The sequence below is a fragment of the Podarcis liolepis genome (assembly GCF_965112155.1).
Source record: "Podarcis liolepis genome assembly, chromosome: 9".
Taxonomy (NCBI): domain Eukaryota; kingdom Metazoa; phylum Chordata; class Lepidosauria; order Squamata; family Lacertidae; genus Podarcis; species Podarcis liolepis.
The window spans coordinates 77,077,667-77,095,361 of record NC_139564.1 but is presented as its reverse complement, the minus strand read 5'-3'; the positions used below and the strand labels follow the sequence as shown (position 1 = coordinate 77,095,361).

Here is a 17,695-nt window from a genome sequence, read left to right as displayed (position 1 = left end):
GATTTTTATCCTTGTTTTTGGGATCACAAAAGCGGCCTGCGAGGGAGCACGTCAGCTGTGCATGGCCTCCACTTAAAGGCAATTCATTCAATCAATCAGCCAATAAAAATAAAACCACATTTACCTCCTGGAGTTTGTGTTCAGATTGATATTGATTTTGTTTAAGCAGATTCTATGCCGGGGTCCCCAAACTAAGGCCCACGGGCTGGATAAGGCCTGAGGGACTCATTTATCTGATCCACTTCTGGGATGGAGGAGCACCGGAAATCATGCTTGCGCATGCGCACAAGCTATTTCTGGTGCACATCCAGGTCGGAGGAGGCCCGTGCACATGCGCACAAGCTATTTTCGGTGCTCCTCTAACCCGGAAGTGTGCCGGAAATAGCATGTGCCCACACATATGGGCACGTGCTCCCCCGCCCTCCAGCCCACAGCGCGATCAGCGCTGGAGACACCGTCCCGAGGTGCAGTAAGTTTGCTGACCCCTGCTCTATGCACCTGGGGGGATTTGATGCTTACCTGGGCTGTGTAATCATAGAGGACTCTGTAGTCCTCAGATGTAGAAAACTCTTCTTCTTGGGCCACGTGAATTGCTGCATAAACGCCATCTGCTTTCTCAGCTGTGGGAACAAAGGGGTTAACTGCTTGGAGAGGCGAAGCAGCTCCCAGGAATGTACTGAGGCATTCCAAGGTGCAATTGGACCCGTCTATCTAGATTTAGCCTTAGTAACCACATGAATTCCATGATGCATTCATAGCACAAAGAAAATAGTTTGGCCTCAGCAATTGTTTTCAAGTACCGGTGCTGTTTTGAAACCTCAAAGAATTGGATCGGTTTTTTAAAGGGATTTTATTGTTTATTATGAGTATTTATTAACCACCAGCTCATTAAAAGACTACCATGGCAGTGTACAATAAGATCATTAAAATATCATAAAATTATACAGAACAAACTAGCAACACCAAATCAGATTAATTCTCTGGGGGGGATAACTATTAGAGATCATTTATTTGATTTCTATTCTCCCAAAAAGCAACAAACACTATACAAAAATTGTAAAACAAAAGCAATTGCATCTCACAGCTACTTTTTTCACAGTCGCCAATAACTGTATTTCAGCCATCAAAAGTCTGTGTGAACAGAAGTGTTTTAAAATTCCTCCAGACATGGGCGAGAGAGACGCACATCCACAGTATCAGTATTTGCAACAGCTGGTATTGGGGGAGGTCTCTTTGGCCTCAGAGCATGGAGGGCGTCAAGGATGCCGGAGCAGCAGCAAGTGGGAAGGGAAGGCCCTAAGTGTGGCAGCACCTCCACTTTGGCACTCCCTGCCCATTGAAATCAAGCAGGCGCCTTCACTGGACTCATCCATTTTGGCACCTGATAAAAATATTCTTGCTTAGACAAGCCCACACATGCTTAGAAAGTTGAGGTAATCTTAATATGCATGTTAACTTTGGTATGTTGTAATTTTTTTATCTTTGAGGGGTTTCTTTTACATTCAAGTGGTGTATGAATCTTATGAACTAACTAAATACACAGTTTATCATCATCATCATCATCACCACCACCACACTGCACTGAGCAGCAGCAGGAGGAGGCAGGCAGGCAGGCAGGCAGGCAGCTTTGCACAACGCCTCTTCTGGGCCAAACCCAAACTCAGGTAATCTTTGTTTCTCCAGGCTCCTTCTGCCGGCTCCTGCTTCCTCCAGGGCTGGTATGGCCTGAGGCTTCACTTCCTTTGCAAGACAGAGTCCTGACAGCATTGCTGCTATAGCTGCACTCTGTGCACCAGGCCTCCCCATGTGGCCCGCAAGCATGTTTTGGCCAAGCCACGCCCACCGTCCCACCAGGGGGACCCAAGGGCCTTTGCGGGCACAGCTGCAAAGGGGCGCCAGGTCTTGCCAGGGGCAATAATCAGCTGGTTTCCAGGGACTGCATAGCTCTGTGCCCAAAGCGCCCAAGCCCCAGCCACCAGTTGATGATGGGGGCCTGTGCAGAGCTCTGGGTGGTGCTTTTGCTGATGCCCTTGATTGCTCGGCCAAAAACAGATCGCCTGGCGCCACTGTTCCTCTCCCTCTCCCCTGCCCCCCCCATCTTACACAGAGGAAAGCAGAGCCTGACGGGAGGCAAACAGCAGCCCCTCCCTTCCCCTGCTGCCCCCCCCCCTTTCTCCATCAAGTGCTCTTGGGGGAATGGGAAAAAACACCCATCTGTTGCAAGCTTTGAGTCCCATTAAACAGATTAACACAGCAATGCCCAAAAGAGTGAAGGGGGTGGATTTGTGTTTAATCCTGAAAAGGTGCCAATGGCCCTTTTAAAATGTGGGCTCCTTCCTAAAAAGAACATCAGTTGAACAAACATACCAGCTGGTGGAGCTGTGGGAACAATACTGTCGTTGGTGTTTCGATTGTTTCCGTGGAGCAATCCAGAGAATCTGTGGAGCCATAAGAACCCAGGATGAGCTTCAGAGCAAGAGGCATTGCCACTGTCACCCCCCGTCAGCCCCCTCCTTTCTTATTTATCACGGCTCCTGCGCTCAGGGCCAGCGTTGAGGGTCACCCTCAGTGGGCCCCTGCCAGCGCCCAGACCCCATCAGGGCCCCCACAGAGGACTTCCATAGCCTCCTGGCCATGCCCCCCTCTTAGGAACGTGAGAGGAGCCCTGCTAGATCAGACCCAGGGCCTGCCTGCTTCACCAGGTGCCTCTGGGAAGCAGGACAAAAGGGCAACAGGCCTCTCCTGCTGCAAGGACCCAGTCTCCTGCTGTAGACTGCCCCTGAACATGGTGGCTCCATGTTGCCGTCCTGGTTAGTATCAATGGGCAGCCCCATCCTCCATGAAATACATCAACGCTTCTCGAAGCCAGAATGCCGTGCTTCAAGGGGCAATGAATCCCACAGGCTAAGTCTTGCCCCCCCCCTTGCTGCCTGGACCCCTGACCTCCCCAAGTGTGCAAGCAGTGGCAAAAGTCAGACTCCTTGCCCTTTCCTGCTGGGTGAATTGGGCCCAGGGACGGAAGGAAAGCCCATGGCCAGCCATCAAGATGGCACAGTGTCATCGCTCAGGCCTGCAGAGACAGTTCATGCGACACCCGAGATCACTGCTTCAAGAGAGTTGTGTTCATTGGTATTTCAGAGGAATTGAGCTGCAACTTTCCCTGCAGCCAGGCGGGACGCTGATCCCTCGTCTCACTTCTATTTTGAGGTTATTTATTACATATATGGCAACGCAGTCGCGTGGGGGGCAAACTCCTTCCCAATTCCTTCCCTTTCTTATTTATTTAATAAAATTTATATACTCTTTGATTGCAGAAGGACCTCAAGGTGATTTACAAAAGAAATATGATTTTATTTGGCAGCTTCTCTGTCTCTTAAATTGCTGTTTTCATACCCAATTTTAATAATATAATAATCATATCTGTTTTATTCCCTCCTGACTTTTTCTTTTTCTTTTGACTTTAACAAAAGCTCTATGTGTCGATTATTTTGTTATTCAATTTTATTTTATTTTTTAAAGATAGCAGAGATATCCTAACTCACAGAGGGGAGCCTGGTGACTGCATATTCCCCAAGACAACCCCCCCCCCAAAAAAAACCACATGGCTCTACACCTGTGCAGAGAAAGCTTCCCCAAAGTCTCTTGGGAGAGTCCCCCACATTCAAGCTGCCCAATGGGCCTGCCTTACCTCTTCATCATCCCACATGTCGGGACGGGGCTGCTGCAGGTTTTAGCCGTCAGGACTCGGTCGTAGTAATTTTCGTAGCCAATGGCAGCTGCGTTGGAGAAGGGGTGGAAGGCATGGGAAAAACCAGCTCAGCATCGCTGTGCCATTCCCCCCCCCCCCACTACCGCATGGTCATTGTCTCCTCTGAAGCTCACATTTAAAACCTTTCACGATATGTTAAGAATGGCACGTTTCCAATGGTCTGGCAGGGGAATGCTCCTGGTGATGGCTTGGCAGTGGAATGGGAAGCAAAGGATCTTCCGGACATTCCCCTTTGAAGAGGGCACGAGGGGGGTCGGGGGGGCTCGGAAAAGCCCCAAGGGCCAGATAGGAAGTTCCCCATTCCTGCTGCAGCAGAATGTGGGATCCAAACAAAACACATTCAAATTCCACAAAAAGGGATCTCAGCTAAGTATGTGAACTTCCTGGCCGTGTGGGCCATTCAAGAGTGGAGCAGGCTGCGTAGGAAAGATGGTGGACTCTCCTTTCTTAGAAGCTCATAAGCAGTGTTAGAAATTCAGATCTATAAGCTCGGTGTCAAATGGCTCCTTAAACCAAGGTTACAGTTGCCAAAGCAGAATGCCTAGTTGCCACCCCCACCCCCCAGAATACAACTTTTCGGTTTCTGAAATTCATTCTGATTGTGTGGATAAAATATAATGGATATAATTTTACAGGTTGTGGTCCTGGTGTGTGAAAGCAGTCTAGATCCGAGGACCCCAGGGGGGCAGGGAGGCCCCTCCAGATGGTGGAGGCGACAGGAGCCATTCTAGCCCCCGGGCATCTTCGTTTGGTCGCAAGGGGATGAGAGCCAGGGGCAACGTGCGCCTGGTGAATGTTGAACGCTGCTTATAAGCAGAGGCTGGATGGTCACCACCTACAAGCAATGCTGCTGCAAGTCTCCTGCAGCAGCCGGGGGCTGGGCTAGCTGCCTGGGAAGGACCTTCCAGTCGCCCTTATTCCCACCCCTCCTTTCTGGAGTTCAGAGGTGACAATCAGACAACCAAAAACACTAAATAAAAAAGTTCCCTCAGCTGGGTTACCTGGTGGCTCCATCCCAGTCATCTTATTCTGAACGAAGTGATTCATATCCGAGTCTATGTTGCAGTTCTCCAGGCTCACGCGGACCTCTTCATACAGCTGGGAGAGCGAGAAAGGGAAGATGTGGCTTGGCTCCTGATCAGCACATTTTATGAACCAAAAACTTTTGCTTCTTTTGACACCAGTCATCTTAGTTCCTTCCTTGAAAATGGGTTTTTCTGAGGCTAAGATTCTAAGACTGCGGGCGGAGCCTGTTGCAGCCTTAATTCTGATGAGGCTACTGAGCACCTTCAGATGCTTCATAAATAAATAGAACAAAAACATGTTTTTTAGGAGTTACCGTAAGTTGCGGTTGAAAGTGTTGCGCTCTTCCTCAATGCTCTGGGCCATTTTGTTGTTTAATGGTTACTAGGAATCCCTTGGATCTCTTCTGAGTTTCTGGGATTCCCTTCCACTTTAGCCTCAGTTTTATTTATTTCCTTTCTGTCCCACCTTCTTCCCTCCAAGGAGCTCAAGGTGGTGGTAGATAGCCCTCCTCCCCCACCACTGGATCCTCACAGCAACAACCCTGTAAGGGAGGTCAAGCTGAGAGCGGGCCCAAGTGGAGAGCTTCCAGGGGAGAGCTTCAAGGCAAAGGGGGGCAGGAGTCCAACCCTGGCCTCCCAGCTCCTAGGCTGACACTCTAACCACTACACCACCGCTGGCGTGCAGGTCCCTTACCTCATCATCCTTCACGCACTGCATGGAGAGCTGGTTGCAATGGACCCACAGGGAATTCCGGAGAATGGTGATTCGGTCGCATTCCTGGAGCTGGAAGGCCTGGATCCATGAAGGACAAAGGGGGGTTCCGTTGGCTCCATGGTGTTCTGCATCAGGGCCGCCGTCCAAAGGTGGCAGCTTGGGCATTTGGCAAGGGGCCACACTCAGGAGGGGAGCCACGGCTAGGGGCCCCTGGGACCTGCTGCAGCAAGGTGGTGCAGACTCACGGAAGGGCTTTGCAAAACCCGGACCTGACCCCTTTCCAAGATGGCATGCAGAAGTCCCACATGTCAACACGGAGAATGCATAGGCCTCAGTGGACCATGAACGCTGCGGCTCATCTTGAGCCGTGGATACCAAGTGCTTTCCAAATGCAAACCTCTTACCTCGCAAGTGCTGATATGCTCCTGCTCCCAGGCAGTCCGGGCCTGATCCAGCAATTCTATGTTCTGCTTGTACACTCTTTCTGCAGCAGCAGAAAAACAATGAGAGGTGTTCACCAATGAGGTACAAGTCTCTCTTTGTGTAGCCCCATCCCATGATTAGGAATCCTCCAGGACAAAATACCCAAGACTTAAAAGAACAGGAAGACCCTCCTGGATGGCTGGGTTGCCAGGACCTGCGCCTGCCCCAGCAGTGTGGGGCACATGTGACCTACCGCGGGTTTTCTGGACAGTACCTGCTTCATTTGCTGCCTCTTTGCACTGCCTTGCTTTGGTCTGACTCTGAAATATAAAAAGAGAAGACTGTCATGGCTCTGCAGAAGAAAGAGAAGGGGAGCTAATTATTGTAAATACTGGATACCCTTGCCAACACAAGAAGAGCCAAAATGGCCTCTCTAGCGCTGTTCTCACAATGTCCAACCAAATACCCAGATGGAAAACCCACAAGCAGGACTCAAGCACACGAGCAATCCGCTCTCCACCTGCGGTTTCCAGAAACTAGTATTCAGAAGCATTGCTGCCTCCAACTGTGGAGCCAGAGCAGAGCCCCCCCCCCCCAGCTCCCAGCCACTGACTCCTCCATCGAGGTTGCAGGACATCCCTGCCCATTTGGCCAAGGCTGGCCCAGGAATTCCTCTGCAGCTGGCATTTCTCCCTTCACATCCCAAATAATCCAAATCCTGCCATTTATTAATTTCTAGGGTTTGGAGGGTTCCCCCAAATCTATAACAATATACAACATATACAGAATACATATATCAGAGTTACAGCTCAAATCACCTCCAAACCCCACCCAGCCACCCTCAGTAGTTACCAAAATTCTTCCCATTAGCACAATATACAACACTATCAAAAGCCAGCCCATACAAGGAATAAATATACCATCTTTAGCATGCAAGCCAACTGACTAAAATAGCCAACCCAATCTGCACTGAACAGGAACAGACTTATTCTTTTTGTGTTAGCGAATTCAATAAAAGGGTACCAGATACCGTATTTTTCGCTCTATAACACGCACCTGACCATAACACGCACATCGTTTTTAGAGGAGGAAAACAAGGGAAAAAATATTCTGAATGAAACAGTGGACGTATCATTTTTGTGCTTCATGCTGTGGCCACAGACATGTGATCTGATGGTGAATTTGGGGTGACCCAATGCAAAAATCCTGAGAATCCCTGTGGATCCATGCTTTGTAACCATGTTTTTGCACCATTGCAGCCCCAGGCAACAGTGGGTGCGTGATTTTGGGGGGGCAGGCTGTAGCCATGGACATGCTATGTGCTCTGATGGTGAATTTGGGGTGACCCAATGCAAAGATCCTGAGGATCCATGTGGATCCATGCTTTGTAACCACGTTTTTGCACCATTGCAGCCCCAGGCAACAGTGGGTGCGTGATTTTGGGGGGGCAGGCTGTAGCCATGGACATGCTGTGTGCTCTGATGGTGAATTTGGGGTGACCCAATGCAAAGATCCTGAGGATCCATGTGGATCCATGCTTTGTAACCACATTTTAAGTGGGGAGGGAAGGAAAAACACAGAAGGCCAAGAATGCAGGAGAGGGCTATAACGTGAGGAAAGGAAAGCAAAACTTTTCCCCCACACAAGCCAGCCAGCGCGCGCTCGCTCTCTCTCTCTCTCTCTCTCTCTCTCTCTCTCTCTCTCCCCCTCCCACCTGCATGTTTTCCGGCTGCCTGATATATATATATTTTAATTGCCTTGACAGAAGAAAGCATTTTAACTGCATTAAGAACTATTTAGCAGCGAAACCTAAGCTTTGCCATCCCTTAAGAGGTACAGACACTGTAATCTTCCAGATCGCATGAATTTACAGGCAAAACACTGTTTAAGGATTTCATCCTTTTAAATGGAAGAAAGCATATTTGAATGCTGTGTGTCCCCAAAAACAAAAAGCAGGAAGTCAAATCAGAATTTTAAGCTGAACCTGTAATCTCTCTTCCCTTCACAAACATTGTTCCCTCCGGAGCATGGAGAGGAATTAGAAGGAAGGACGCTCTGCTTTCCCCTCTTCTTGCCTGGAGGGGAGGGGCTTTCCCTGCTCTTTGTTCCGTTTCAGCAAACACAGCAACGAAACAGAGAGGGTGGGCAGTAAGACCCTGAGGCAGAATGCAAGAAAGCAGCCACTTCTTTTCAGGTTTCCCTTCTCCGTGAAGCGCGATTTGATTTTTGCCTGATTTTTCGGCTCCAGGGACCACACATTCGCTCTATAACACGCACAGACATTTCCCCCTCCTTTTTAGGAGAAAAAATCTGCGTGTTATAGAGAGAAAAATACGGTAAATACAAATGGGTCATTTTCCTGTTGACCACGCACACAAGTTTCTAACAAAGCAATCCTTGGGAACTGTGAATTTTGAAGGATAGCTGTGTTTCAGTTTGCATTAAAATACAGGCCAACCCAAATTTCTCCTCCACCTCTAGCTAAGGGAGAAATGACACCCTAGTTTTTCATCAGCTGAGTCAAATGGGACAACCCAGGAACCACCACAGCGAAAAGCAGGCGTTTGCTGGAGGCCCAACGCCCAGCTGCTCCCTTGAAAGACCACTGAGATTCTAGGATACCTTTTCTGTTTGCTTTGGGTTGCCCACGGCACTTATCCTCTCCAAGGTCTGTTCAGCCTCATCGGTGTCTTTGCACTTCTGCTCATAAGACTTCTTTGACTGCAGGCAAAGATATAAATACCGTCGATGTGTTGTGAACCACCTTGAGATCAATGGGTATAGGGCAGTATAAATTTAATAAATAAAATGAATAAAAAAATAAGTAAATGAGATTGGAGGAGAGGGAGGGAGGGAGGGAGCTGGCGGCACGACAGCAGGGAATCCCCAGAAGCTGAAGGCTCTTCTTAGGATAGTGTCCTAGGCTAGTCCTACTCGGAATGGACTCACTGACGAACTTGGGCTCATTAATTCCTAGGGACATTAAAATGCATTGCATTAAAAGCGTGCATTGCGGGGGTTGGACTAGATGACCCTTGGGATCCCTTCCAACTCTACGATTGTAGGATTCACTGTGATACTTTAGAGTCATGGCTTCCCCAGCGGCGGAGCATATGCCCGCGCTGCCCAGGACGGGTGCACTCCTGAGGGGCGTTCCCTCCCAGGCGTGGGGTAGCCACTGGGGTGCGCCCTGCAGCCGGTGGCGGAGCGAGTCGCCAATGGCAGACATTCAGTGCACCGCCTGCCCGTGACTGCCAAATGTCACCCCCCCCCCCCAGCGAAAACACCCGGGGTGTCTGCCCCCACCACACACCCCTTCCTGTGCCCCTGGCTTCCCCCGAAAGGATTATGAGAAGTGTAGTTTGTTAAGAGAGCTAAGAGTTGCAGGGAAACCCCTAGTGCCCTCATTCGCAGTCCAGTCTAACAGTCGATCCCTCTTCACAGGGAACTCCTGGAAGGTGAATAGGGATCTGCAAAGAATGCTCAGCACACTGAACAAACTACAGCTCCCAGAATTCTTTGCAAGAAGCTAGACCTCTTTAAAGGGGTATAATAGTGCTTTGAATGCATAGGGTGAATGTGGCCCAAGTGCTACTCAGAGAAGAACCTAAGTTAGTCCTGTCTATTAACTTCAATGGGTCTACTCTGAGTAGCATCCTAAAAATCTATGCACCTCAATGGATCATACCAAGGTCAAAGGTGGATTCTGGACAGGGTGACCGGTGTCTCTGCACTGGGCATCAACAGGGCACCGCAGCTATAATGCGGTGCATTGAGCAGAATGGAAGGAAGGGGTTGCCAAATTTGGGGCTCACTCAGGGCACCACTGGAATTTTAAAGTCTGCCACTGCCAAGGGCCTCTTTCCCATGGTGGCCAACCAAGTGCCTCTGGGAATCCCACCATCCCATGTCTGGAGGGCAACTCTCTCCCTCAGAGGAGACCCACCGGCAAGAAGGGACTTCAGTCACTCATGCCTAGGTGAGCTTCATGGTAAGGGGCCCCATCCTCAGCCTGATTAAAGCAATTATTTAGGCTGTGGTGAAATACGTGTGCTCTTTCAGCGCATTTCTTACCTCCATGGTCTTCTTGTACATTGAGAGCTTGTTCTTGTGCACTCGCTCCATTGTACTTTCATACTGCAGGAAACACAGAAGATTTACAACTCTTGTCCCCCAGCAAAAGAGCTTTTAAGCTGGGGCTGCCCTACATCTGGAATTTCCTGGATAGAACTGGGATTTGGGGCAGAAGTTGCTGAAATGTCCTGGAAAATCCAGACGTATGCAACCCATGTTGGAGGTCTATATTTTGACAAATTTCCTTAAAAATAGCTTAACAACTTTGTCTGCCCCCTCCCATAAAAAAAACTTTGGATTTTCCCTTTTTGAAACTGGGCAACCCAATTTTAAGCTCTCTGCCTTGCTTGGATTAAATTTGCGTGATTTCAACAAGCCTGCCCTCAACCGTGCAGAGCTGAATTAGTGCAAGTTAAACACACATCAGATGCAATCTTGCTGCATTCACACAATTCCAGACGACTGGTGAACCTTGGAACACCACCTCAAACAGACAAAACACCTGTGCACACCTCAAAACAGAACACAGGCCCAAAAAGCAGGCAGCGCCCGACCCACCACCAAACAAGTCAAAAGCCAAAGCATAAAAAGCAAACATTTGGGAGGAAGCCTTGAAGGTGTCTTGTCTCCCTTTGGAGATCTGACTGACACAGTGCTTCTCCTTATGCTCTGGCTGTCTATTTGTCAGTGGAGCCAATGGGGAACATCCTCAGAAAGCCCTTCTCCACAGTTAAACCCAGCGGCACTTATCACCTCCATTCAGGAAAAGCGGAGAGTTAGGATACAGCCTGTCTGTCCATCACATCCAATATATTAATGTCTCTCAAACACCAGAGAACCATTTACAGGGCTGCTGTCCCTAAGTTACTGGGCGCAGTTAAGTCCCTTCGTACTCTGATCTGCAGCCTGGAGGGATCTGATTCAGAATTCACAAACTGGAGAAATGGCAGCAGGTCTTTGAAAAGAAGCCCCTCAATATCTGATGCAAGTTAGGCTTCATGGAAGGTCAAAGAGCACACGATGGACTCTTTCTTTCTTTCTTTCTTTCTTCCTTCCTTCCTTCCTTCCTTCCTTCCTTCCTTCCTTCCTTCCTTCCTTCTCCCTAAAGTTTTCTTTTACAATAAAAAATAGCCAAGGAAAGCTGGAATTGGAAGGCACAGAGTGTTGGGGGAGGGGATTGTTTAACCATTTCCCTCCCTGTAGTTCCCCCAAAATTTCCCCGCCCAGTCCCACATCACTGTTTTTCCACCTGCAGGAATAAACGAGATGGGGAGGACTCCGGATCTCTTCCTTCTGAACGAGAAAAGCAGCTTAGAGAGGAATGTAAGCAACCAAAGGGAAACAGGAAGGGGGAAGACCAAGTTGTTTTCTCTACTTCAGCTTTTTCATTTGGAAGAAAGAGCTACAATTCCCAGCATCCTTAAACTACAGTTCCCAGGATTCTTTGGGTGAAGTCACATGCTTTAAATGTAAACGCTGAACGTCTTCAAATGTATGGGGTGGATCTGCCCTTCCAAGAATCACAGCAGTGCCTGTCATGTGAAGTTTGGCTCTCAGTCTGACTGAAAGCACAAGAGACAAACTGATTTCACTGGGATTGAGCTGCAACAATTTTAGGTGCATCAGGCCCTGCAGGGTTCTTGTTTTGTTTAAAAAGTATATTTCTACATTGCCTGGGCTGATTTAGCCTTTTAAATAATACACAGATGTGTATAAAATAGATGAGCAAGAGGAACAAATGAGATTTCTAGTGCATTTGCTCCTTTCAATTGCGCACCTGTCCCTTAAGTCTCACATATATTTTAAAGTTAATTGAGATGACAGTGGAAAACAGGGCAGCCAGAGGGGAAAGAGATCCTTTCCTATTTCCGAAGCAGACTTGAGATTCAGGAGAGGGCCTCCAGCACCTTCCTCTCTTCACTGCCACTATCATCCTGGGTCCTCAGAATGAATCCCAGGCAGGAAGAGGGAACCTGGCCTTTCAAACCTCGCTGCACCACAGGCCACGGGCCATGCTGGCTGGGCAGGAAAAGTGTCCCTGTCTCTTTTGCTTGGAGATAAATAAGGCCACCCTACCCAGCTGTGCCTCAAACAGACTGCTGCTAACTCTCTTGCTCCACAGTTGATTCCAGTTTCTGCTCTCTGAGACTAATGTTTCTGGATGGATTCTGCCTGGATGCATCCTCTGAAAACAAAGAAAAATTCTCTCTCTCTTTAGAACTATTGTGCTTTTTCCACTTGATGCACACTTAATCAACTGAAATGCATAGAGTTAATCAACTAACCTTCTTTAATTGGGTTATGGTCATTATCATCACCATTCATATTATTTATACAGTAATTAATATTCATTTTCATTATTAATGATGGTGATATAAACATCTTCATAATCAATAATATAATACATAAATGTCTTTGCTGCTGCTCTGTGCCTTTGCTATCTAGTTGGGGACCCAACTGTTCACTCCTCCTGGGGTGACCAGTATTTTATGCCTCACCTTTTTCCTCTGCTCCTTCTGCCTTTCTCTGAATTCTTCCAGGCCCTTCAGTTCCTCCTTCATCATTATGGCCAGCTGGATGTGAGAGTTCCCAATACTTTCAATTTCTGCAGAAAATCAGAATGCAGAGTTTGTCCGGATGAATCTTCTACACAGGAGCTGAGTGATCCCACCTTTGCAGGTGACCTTTCCTTCACAGTCACTGTGACAGTATCCTTAGCCAGCATGAGGATGTTCACTGCTGGTGTGTCTGCTCAGCATTGCTGGTCTTTGCGTACAAACTGACAGCATCCTTTATTCCCAGTGAGTAAAGTAAAATAAGCAAGCTGCACAAACACACTTCAAAACCAGTGCCTGACGGGGCACTTTCAACCTGCCACTATCACATCTTGGAAAATTCAGGTTGGGCAATTAGTGCGGATTGAGAGGTCTTGCGCAACAAACCCACTTCCCCAAAACAGATTCGGTTTTTTGCAGTAACAAAAGTGATGAGGAAATACAGGAAAGGGTGAAATAATATTTCCTTCAACAGCGCTTTCTAACCTCCCCACAGACAAATCAGGGTGAATGCTCATTAAAAAGTTGGCATCGTCACCCCGCAAATGAATCAGGATGGCTGTTCAGTAAACAGGTCGGCTTGAAGCACAAGTATTTGTAACTAAGCACACCAGTGACCCTCCCACAAGTTTCCTTCAGGAGAAACCAAGCCTAGGAAAGTGCTTTGCCCCCGGAGCTTCTCACTGCTGAGAGAATTGCAGTGTGTGTTGTTACACTCCGAGTGGTGAGAGACTCTAGGGATTCCATAATATTAATTATTGTACTCTCCTTCTGTCTCTGTTTCAGTTGCCAAGCCAATAATTTTCCGCATTTATTTTGGGATTCCAAGCTCTTTTTCAGGCTTCAGATTCCTTAGAAAGAGGGTCAAGGGACACTGCAGTGTCTTTAGGCTATGTGGTTTTGTTTAAGCACATATACCACCTGGGCGTAGGATGGAGGGACTTGCAGCGTTAACACCCTGAAAAATCTTACTTCCTCATTAGGGTTCCAGGGGAGCCCCAAAGTCCAGCACAGGTTCAGCACAAAGCAAGACGTGCCTCTCTGTGTCCTCACCACAATTATGTCCATTGTTCTTCTACCTACCAGCCAAGGTAGGTGTCTGGGGGAAAGACACAGCGCGACTTCTTAGGGTATGCTAAATTGTGGACTTTAACCAGCCCAAGTCATCACCTTAACAAAGGAACTGGTTTCTGTATCTGAAGAAGTATATCTGAAGAAGTGTGCATGCACACGAAAGCTCATACCAAGAACTAACTCAGTTGGTCTTTAAGGTGCTACTGGAAGGAATTTTTTTATTTTGACTATGGCAGACCAACATGGCTACCTATCTGTAAAAGGAACTGGTTTGGCAAGCTGCTGCTTTCTCAGATACAGGATCCCAGGTTTGGGAGGGCCCCCGGGCCCCATCCAGACTGACCCCCCACAAACGCATAACAATCCATTAGCATATGAGCTGCAATAAAAACAGTTAACACACTCTAATGCTGCACTTAAAGGGATAAAAACACCCATGTGCAGTGAAAGTAAACTTCTTACTGGTGGGAGGTGTGTAAAACCTGCTCTGTTAATCTGCAGCCTGGCTGGCCTCTTCCCCGAGTGACCTTGGGTGTTCTGCCCTTCCGCAAATTACTCTCCAAGTGGGAAAGGGCAGCGAGAGGAGCTTCCTACTATACTTACGTTGCTTTAGGATTTCAAATGAAGCTTTCAGAGTGCTGAGAAGGAAGAGATAAAAGGGCAGTTATTTTTCTTACAGATAGAAATATCAAAACAGAAGAGTCCACAGCCACTCGCTTCATCATCCAGACTGCCAACACAACAATCACAGCTGAGGAACACAGGAGGATCCCGGCTGCAGGATCAGTCCAGAGGCCCCTCCAGCCCAGCAGCCTCTGGAACACAACAAAGAACCTGAGCACAACAGACTCACTTTCTCCCCGCTTGCGATTCCCAGCAACTGGAGCTCACAATGGTGGCTGGTGCCCTCTGGGACTGGTAGGCCGCAAGCTGGGACCCCAACAGAAGGTGGCGCTAGAGCCTATGGCAAGCAGAGCCAGCTCACTCTAGTTTTGTCCTCTCCTCCTCCCTGCCAAGTTCTGCAAGGCCGGGCAGATGAGGGCTGGCCGGAGGCAGAGTGACTTTGGCCAGCCTCCATGGGGTAGTCAGAGGCCGGTTGTCTCTAGCGGTGGAGGTAGAGCATCCTTTTCATGGCTAGTAGCCATGACACGGGTGGCACTGTGGTCTAAACCACTGAGCCTAAGGATTGCCAATCGGAAAGTCGGTGGTTCGAATCCCCACGACGGGGTGAGCTCCCGTTGCTCGGTCCCTGCTCCTGCCAACCTAGCAGTTCAAAAGCACATCAAAGTGCAAGTAGATAAATAGGCACCGCTCCGGCGGGAAGGTAAACAACGTTTCCGTGCGCTGCTCTGGTTCACCAGTCATGCTGGCCACATGACCCGGAAGCTGTACACCGGCTCCCTCAGCCAGTAAAGCAAGATGAGCGCTGCAACCCCAGAGTCGGCCATGACTGGACTTATCCATCAGGGGTCCCTTTATAATCACCTTTACCTTTAGCCATTGAGAGGCATATCTTTTGTGAGACCTTTAGCTGAGATTCCAGCATTGCAGGGCTTGGACTAGATGACCCTTGGAGTCCCTTCCAACTCTATAATTCCATGATTCCACAACCTGATCAAGCCTCTTAATGTCTACACACGCAGCAACCACAAGTCAGACAGATACTGTAGACCAACTCACAGAGAAAAGATGTGTGAAATCGATTTCAGAATATCTTATAACCCCAGGAACAAATTTTCTACCTATCTGCTAACTGTCCTAACCTAAAAGCTAACTATATTCAGTATAAATCACTAGCGTTTATAGAGAGGGAGAAAGAGAGAGTTGGCGAAAGCAATTAAATGCTTAGTGGAGCAGTGAGCTAAAGATTCCTTTGAGCTTTATGTGCCTTTCTTATCAATCCAACCTTACTTACTGTTATCTCCAAACAGCTCCATTTCTTATCATTTTTACTGGGATTTGTGTGTGTGCATAGCAATTTTCTGATCCGTATCAGTGTGCTGGAATGTTACAAAAGCAACTGTGATATTGGATCTGCCTTTTTTAGTGCCTGAAAAGAAATCTGAGCCAATTACTGGTCATTGAACTCCTATATCTTAATTTTCCCTCCCTTCTCTGGCTTCCTTCAAACGAAAACAGGTAGCCCATAATAGAGTCCATGACGATGTTTCTTGGCCGCCCTCTTGTGGCATCATTCCACCTTCTGCTTAAGACTCCTTAAGTCCTCTGGACAGACCTTCTCCAACCAAGGGGCCTTGGACCACTTCTGGGTGGAGCTGAGGGCTGCCGCCGCCACCACCTGCCTAGCGCCTCCTCGGTTGCCCAGCCGCCCCTCTGGCTGTGCCACAGCCTTCAAGTTGGACCAATGGCAGCGCCAGCAGCTCTTTGTCTGCTGAGCAAAGGTGGCCAGGAGGCAGAGGGGATGAGAGGAAGAGGAAGGTAGGGAAGTCTCCCACCACTTCTGAGGGGAGAGGCCCCAAGGAGGGGGCGCTGGGAACTGTAGTGCAGTGTATTAACCTTATCCCAACTATTAACTTTAAGTCGTGCACATATTTCCAAATCACTAGGAATCTCCTTAAACATCTGGTCCAAAATCATTTTAATCATTTGAGAAATATCTATCGGAACTAAAATGCCTAGATATGTTACAACATCTGGTCACCAACACAATGGCCAATTAGTGTATTAATGCCCATTGGCATTAATTTAAAATTTGACAAATTAATTGTATACCCTGAAATTCTATCAAGATGATTAAATATTTTGATTAATTCCGATATGGATGTTCCAAGTCTACTAATAAATAATAATAATAAATCGACATCCTGGTTCTGGGGAGTTTGTCACATGCCTTTCCCCCAGCCAGACTCATCTCTGCTTTGTGGCCTCCCTCCTCTCCTGTTTCAGCTTCTGCCTCGGTCTGGACTTCTTTCTGCCCCAGACTCCCCCTGCTCATTAAGCCCTGTGACATTTTCAGCTTCCGACACCTCCTCCCCCCAGTCTTCTTCCTCTCATTGTCATCTCACCCCCAGGCTCTGAGCCTTCCTCCCTGGGGGGTTCCCCAGCTTGTTCCTCCCCGCATCCATCCAGTTCAAGACAACTTCATAAATTCTTGAGGAAATCCACCTTTTTCCAAAGTAATAAACATAACCTCCTAATATACTTTGTCAAATGCTTTTTCAGCAGCTAAGGATCCATTCTGTTATTGTTTAAGGCCACCAGATCAGTTACCAGTGTTAGGTGATCAGTGCCTGACTATGCTATATAAAACCCACTTGATCCCTGTGCGTTACTGCCTGAGCTCTACTAGCTAAACTCACGGTTAGTACAGTGGTCCATTCTTAACCCAAAACCATTCTTAACCTGAGGAGCGCTTTAGCTAATGTGGCCTCCTGCTGCCGCACAATTTCTGTTCTCATCCTGGGGCAAAGTTTGTAACCCAAGGTACTACTTCTGGGTTAGCGGACTTTGTAACCTGAAGTGTTTGTAACCTGAGGTACCACTGTATTTCAATATCTATAATTTACACAGTTGGTGTGGCCTTGGCCAGGCTTCGATTTAGTAGGACTATAAGCACCATACATTGAAAGAGACAAAGTGCCTAATCCAAAGCCTTTTTGATAAACACAGAGAAGCTTAGAGGTCAAAAGACCTGGATGGGTTTCATACCATTCTGCAGAAAAGAAATCTGGTCCCCAGCACTTTCTCAGTACTTGTTTTATGAATGACATTCCTAATTTCTTCCATCTGTAATGGTTTTGCAAGAATCTCCTTTTGCTACATGTGATGCAGCACAAACAGTAGTTGCTAATGCAGTAGATGTGTGCAAACGAAATAGATGTGAGATTATGCTAAGATGTTAAAGGAACTATAGCTACCAAAACCATGAAGTGTGAAGAGGAGGGGAAGGTGCTTTTTAAAAACATGATAAAGATCTGTACGTTCTGGGCATCTGTTTTGGAGTCAGAGCAGAAGCTACAGGAGACTTGATGTCCCAGGCCGCAGACTGATTGCACAAGTCTTAGAGCCCATCTGTGAGCCCTGTTACCCTTGCCCTTTC

General features: G+C 47.9%; 1 protein-coding gene across 2 annotated transcripts in view; it reads right to left on the bottom strand.

Moving 5' to 3' along the window:
* PSTPIP1 (proline-serine-threonine phosphatase interacting protein 1) overlaps window positions 1-17,695 on the bottom strand; it is a 43,678-nt gene that overhangs the window by 3,470 nt on the left and 22,513 nt on the right. For both annotated transcript variants that reach the window (XM_083460770.1, XM_083460771.1), the window contains exons 4-14: window positions 14,239-14,273; window positions 12,505-12,611; window positions 10,007-10,069; window positions 8,555-8,653; window positions 6,207-6,252; window positions 5,914-5,993; window positions 5,489-5,587; window positions 4,771-4,867; window positions 3,689-3,776; window positions 2,368-2,438; window positions 520-620 (exon numbers count right to left, since the gene is read on the bottom strand). In XM_083460770.1, the coding sequence (XP_083316896.1) occupies window positions 520-620; window positions 2,368-2,438; window positions 3,689-3,776; window positions 4,771-4,867; window positions 5,489-5,587; window positions 5,914-5,993; window positions 6,207-6,252; window positions 8,555-8,653; window positions 10,007-10,069; window positions 12,505-12,611; window positions 14,239-14,273 (886 nt within the window). The remainder of the gene's footprint in view (window positions 1-519; window positions 621-2,367; window positions 2,439-3,688; window positions 3,777-4,770; window positions 4,868-5,488; window positions 5,588-5,913; window positions 5,994-6,206; window positions 6,253-8,554; window positions 8,654-10,006; window positions 10,070-12,504; window positions 12,612-14,238; window positions 14,274-17,695) is intronic.